Below are 5,877 nucleotides of genomic sequence, written 5' to 3' on the forward strand. Positions count from 1 at the left end.
TTATTTGGGATCTTTTGAAAATTGAAATTTTACACCAAACTTTTATCTTTTACAAAAACACCCTCTATACTAGTTGTTTGCGTTGTATTACATAATTTTTTACGTGAACACCAAAGTAGTAATGAAATATTCAGTGAATATGAAAGTGATAATATGGTTGTTGATGAAAATGATGAACAATCGGCTTAGGATAACAAAGTCATGTGCTTTGTCTACTTCACGATATATGGAATGATACTTGTTGCACTCACTCCAAACTATCACATTGCTCTAGTGTCATGGACACTACTTGTTATTTGTTGCAACGAAGATCCAATTGACTTGTAATACAAACTTATGGTTAGTTTTGATAGTTTTTAAAATTTATGGATATAAATCATATTTTTCTAAAAAAGTGAAATATATTTCCCAAATATTATGACCAAACACATGGTGAAATTTCACCCAAATAATATTTGCCAAGAATATTTGGAAATCTATGGCCAAACACTAGCAATAACTAAGTTATCTTTTTTATCACTTCTTCTTTGCAATCTCTTAAAGAATGAGAACAGGGCTTTAAGTTCTACATTAGGAATCTTTTATACTGATTTAGGCTCTATTTGTCGGAAGGTTACAACAACACACCCAGTGTAATTCCACAAGTGGGGTCTAGGGAGGGTAGAATATATGCAAATCTTACCTCTATCTTGGGGAAATAGAGAGGTTGTTCCGAAAGATCCTCGACTCAAATGTAACAAATCAAAGCAAACGAAAAGGAATACGGCAGTGAAGAGAACATGTCAATCAATAAGGAAGGTAGTACAAAGCATTCAGAGAAAAAAAACATTAACAACGGGATAATGCGGTAGCTAAAAAGAAAATACATGTACAAGACTAATACTACAACAGACACAGACACAGACACAGTGCTTCTAGGCTCCCACCAAGCCTAAACCTGTCGAAAAGCGAGTCAAAGCTCAACTACCTACTAACCTTCTACCATAATCTGCGACCTCCATACCCTCCTATCTAAAGTAACCTATTTGTCGGTAGGGGTTGACAGTTCAAAATCACATCAGTAGCATAAACAAGATATGTTCATGTAGGGGTGTTCTAACATGATAATTTTTATCACTAGCCGCCTCAAGTATCAAGAGAGATTTCGGTCTATCCACTCATTAATTAACTTTTGGTTTTTCTTAAGGAATATAACTCATTATCACAAGACCTTGGTTACCCCACACATGGAAAGTATAATAGTATATGGCTTATCACTTTAACCTTTGATATTCTTTCTTCTTGTAAAGTAGTGACTACGGATTTCGGAAACAGCTTATAAAAAAGTCAGATGAGGAACACTTAATGGCTCATTACTGAATAAAAAGAGTAAAAGATGGCATGGCTTCCCAGAAGCCTTTTTCAAAGAACTTAAATGGTGGCAATGTCATACTTGGTCCAACTCCAACCTCAAGGGAGTAGAATTCCTATTAGGAGAAAAGGAACGATGCTATGGCTATACATTGGAAGAGTTATAATAAAAGGCTTTTGTATGAAACACAAGCTAGGAAGAATTCAAATCCCTCTTAGTCCAGGTTTGTTTTATCCATATTTTGGAGACAAGGTATTTAGTCAACAAAAGTTTCCGGCTCGAACACATATGTCATGGCCTTGTTACACCAAAAACTAAGCAAATCACGTTTGTTCAAAATTAACTAAATTGCCTTTCTGTCTTCAGAAACTCTAGCATTCCTTTCTCTCCATGGGACCACCACACCACAGAGGGGATTTTTTACTTTTAGACATCTTTTATGTAAAGAATCAATGTGTTTACTTGAGTTTTCTAAGTTGGAGACATATTCCTAATAGTTGCAAGGTGAAGTCTTTGATGCACTGAATACTTTGAGATCGATCTTTTTTGTTAAGTGTAGTTAATTACATCAGAATTCAGAGGTGGAGGTTTTTTGTTCTGCAGCAAACCTTCTGTCTAGCATTCATGAACATCTCTTTTCAATCATCACAAAACTTTCTCCATTGTTTCACCCTTCAGATAATCTTCTTTGCCTGTTTTCCAACTAATTGATCCTTAATAAGCCTCAAAATTGTCATACATTTCCACATTAAGCACTATAAATTAATCACATTGAAAAGTAATGCACCTTTCATAGAAGGGGAAGATTGCTTCTGGTTACTACTTCCTATTTGCTAAAAGATCATCCTTTCCAATTTCATATTCATGCATTAATTCCCGCCCAGATGGGACGTAAAGCCATGAGATCCTTCCGATTCTTTAATAATTCATTACTCTTACCTTGACACCACCTTCACACAAAGGAAACAGAGATAAAAGGTTCCCCAACCTTATGTTGAGGACCAAAATTTTGCATAGGCGGCAAACAAAAAGGAAGAGCAAGAACATGGTGTAGTAGTATGGAAAGCCAGCATATGGAATTAAGTGGTAGATGGCATTTTTCACAAATGCAGATTAAAGCAATGTGTGTGCAGAGGAGAGAACAAGAATAGACATGCAAGTAAACAATAAGCTAGAAGTATTATCAGTTTGTATGGTTATCTATATTTGTTGAAGGGAGTTAACTTTTTAATGATAAAAAACATCAATCAGAATATCAGTAATAACGAAAATGACGAGTTTGAGGGTAATTACCAGCTAAAACGGAAAAGAAAAATATTGCCAACCGGTATCTGACAAACCATGGTAAGTCAACTTCAAGAGAGCAATACTTTGGGAATTTTCCCAAGCCAATGGTCATTTCAGAGTCTATCTTTTGGCCTTAGAGTTCTGATAATGTGATTTTCAATGCACTAACTGGCAACCCCTTTTCATCTCTGACATGAAACTTCAAATCTACTGGATCTGAATCCCAATTGATCTCAATGGTACCAAAGTTTGGTTGACCTAGATTATATCCACATACTGAAGATTAATTATCTAGACACAAAAGCTGTCATAGTACATATTTAAAAAAGGGCACAGGAAAATGGGTTTACCTTAAGTGCACGAACGGTATCTGCAGCTTTTGTCCTTTACTCTCATTATAGCTGGAGTTAACCATGCCAAAATTCTCGCAATGAAACGCAGCAGTGGAGATACTGCTTGAGTAAGGCCACTTGATGTTATGTCATACAAGGGATAACCAGCTGCATAATTATATCTTGCAATTTCTCCAAAGTGAACATCTCCACTTATGAAGAAAACCCCTTCCCTCTGTACAAGGAAAACAACTAAATCCATCATGTGTATAGCAAGAGGTATTAGACATCGCCAACCTAACTGAAAAATGTGGATGAAACTAGATAAAGCAAATCTGACTTCTGCATAAACATGTAGCCCTAGGAAAAGACAACAAAACTAAAGCAGGTGTTATCGGAAATGTCAAATTTCCAGTTGCTCTAGTCAGCAATTCTCTTGCCAATTAGGACCAGCTAAATACTCAAAAAGAAAATAAGTTTAAAATGAAAAAAGAGAAGAAGAGTCAACCATGGCACCAATCTTCACCACCCCCAAGAAGCTCTCTTTTCTTCAGTCACTAGGAGATGTGTATCATAACTTTTTTTTTATCAGTAACAGATAGTGTTTATATATTGCAACGTCAAGAAGATGCTGAGAAGTATGTACAACTAGCAACAATTACATACTTTTTAATGTGCTAAAAAATCAAGCATAGCTTCTACACCACTAATTGAAGCTATGTTGCACCAAAAAGGAAGGAGATACAACATCTGTATTTAACTACAAATACAGTTCACTATTGCTCTCGAAAATCCTAGCTCTTCTAACCATCCAAGTAGATCAACATAAAGCTGCAGGGATCAAGTTCTTTACTTGGACCTTTTTTGTGCCAGCAATGCAGCAGATCCAGAGTAGACCTGGGCATAATCCAATTAAGGCCAAGCCCATTAGGATAGAGTGTTTCCTTGGTAATCCATGGATTAAGGAGACCGTACTTTTTTCAGTTACCATTCTCCACAAAATTCTTCCTCATGAGAGTATCTCCATAACCATTTGAGTCTTCAAATTCCTTAGCCCTAGCCCACCATTCTTATTATCTGTAGTGACTGAATTCCATCTTACCAAGTTTAAACTTCTGCCAAAGGAAGCCCCTCCTCAATCTATCCAACCTTGTAGCAATTTACGGAGGAAGAGGGAAAAAGGCATGGGAAGGAAGTCCAGAACACTATTAATTAGGTAAAGCTTCTTTTCACTCTTTTCCAGAATTCCCATCATAACTTGACATGAAAGTTCCAAGTATGTCTAATTAAAAGTGAATTAACTCAAAAGTTCAATGTGTTGTGGACCATCAAGCATAATGTTGCCACTACGAATGTTAGAGTTCCATATTAGTTGAGCGGTTATCTTTATATCATAGACAATTCTCACCTCACAAGCTACCGCAAGACCCAAAGTCTATTTTTCTTAACATGGTGTTATTTAATTTGCTCAGAAGTCAGAAAGAATCAGTATTGAGCTTTCCACATTTGGAAGCCGAATCAGTAATGTTTCTGAGTCTAATATCATATTGAACCATGGTAGAGTTTCTCTCATCTAACTTAAAACTTTTAATTAAGGTAGTCAAAGAAATTTGACTTGGTTTTGGAGCTGGCAAAAGGTACAAACATAATGACACACTGCCATCCATAATCAAAAGAAGTCCTACATGCTTGCTGAAGAAAAAAGAGTCAGGTCGCACACTGAGGGGCAAATTGCTAACCTGGCATAAATAAATAGTTGTGTCCCCTCTCTAAGTACTATTTAAGTTTTTTGATGAGTAGGTAACACAATTCAACACACCGTTGGTAATTTGATAAAGAACACTTTTCTCCTCTCCATGGGGCAGGAAGAAGGTGGAAAGGCCTTGATGCAGGGGTAGGAGGACTTCAACAGGGTTAGCCTTGGCCATGGGACTGACTGGATAAAATTAAGAGAAAGAGGGTAACGGTGGCTGGATGCATGTGGGAAAGGGAGGATACAGTTAAGGGTAGGCAGAGGAAGAGGAGCTGAGGATCATGGTGGTTTGTTTGTTTTCTTCTTCTTTTATTTCTGATGATTATTCACATTAAATTATTCAGCTTTCGGTGTAGTCGGACCATCTGTTAGTTGCAACATAAAAGACCCAATAGCCAAAAATAAAACTATAAGGATTTGCTTAATATATTAATGATCTACCGTTGTGGGACTAACCAAATCTCTATAATAGGAAAGAAAGAATGTGTTAGTGAAAACTTACAAGATAACAAAAATACAACATTACAATTGAAAATAAATCTCTTCAGGCTGAGGTACGGATATTTCGCTCTCTTTAAAGAGATTCAAGCCCACTGCAACAAATGTTTTCACCAGTCCAGCAGTAGTCCTTCTTGACTTGTCCCCTCCAGGATACAACAGCCTAATCACAAAATATAACTCAACAACTCTGGACAAGAGTTGAGTCCAAAGCTCCACAAAAGAAACACCTCTCTTCAACTAATAAGAACTCACTTTTTGACAAACCTTATGCACTCTATATTTTCTTGTTGTATTGTGTGTAACAAATCAAATGAAGACCACCACTATTTATACTAGAAGAAGTCTTCCTAGCAATGAATATGAAGATAATGGTGTAGTAAATAGTGAAGATAATGATATTAAGAGTTACATAGGTTACAAGAATAATGGAGGAATAAAGAATGAAATAAAAGTTGAGGGCAACAAATGCACTAACGTGCAGATGCCAACGTTCCATTGCCAACGTTCATAAAGCAATATGCCTTATGCCTCTGGTCATTAATTGACCATGAGTAATTAGGCACAAATGTCATACATTTCAGCAAAGACTTAGTATGGCAGTGACAATGTGAATATGTAACAATTTGTATAATATTAAAATGGTCACACCAACA

General features: G+C 36.4%; 1 protein-coding gene across 1 annotated transcript in view; it reads right to left on the reverse strand.

Annotated features, from left to right (window-relative positions):
• The window catches only part of LOC102582148 (uncharacterized), a 19,950-nt gene that overhangs the window by 2,019 nt on the left and 12,054 nt on the right, over positions 1 to 5,877 (reverse strand). Inside the window, 2 exon segments of the mRNA XM_015306465.1 lie at positions 2,645 to 2,896; positions 2,989 to 3,205. Coding sequence (XP_015161951.1) covers positions 2,772 to 2,896; positions 2,989 to 3,205 — 342 coding nt within the window. The 3' untranslated portion in view covers positions 2,645 to 2,771.

This window comes from Solanum tuberosum, unplaced genomic scaffold (assembly GCF_000226075.1).
Source record: "Solanum tuberosum cultivar DM 1-3 516 R44 unplaced genomic scaffold, SolTub_3.0 scf00032, whole genome shotgun sequence".
NCBI classification, from domain to species: domain Eukaryota; kingdom Viridiplantae; phylum Streptophyta; class Magnoliopsida; order Solanales; family Solanaceae; genus Solanum; species Solanum tuberosum.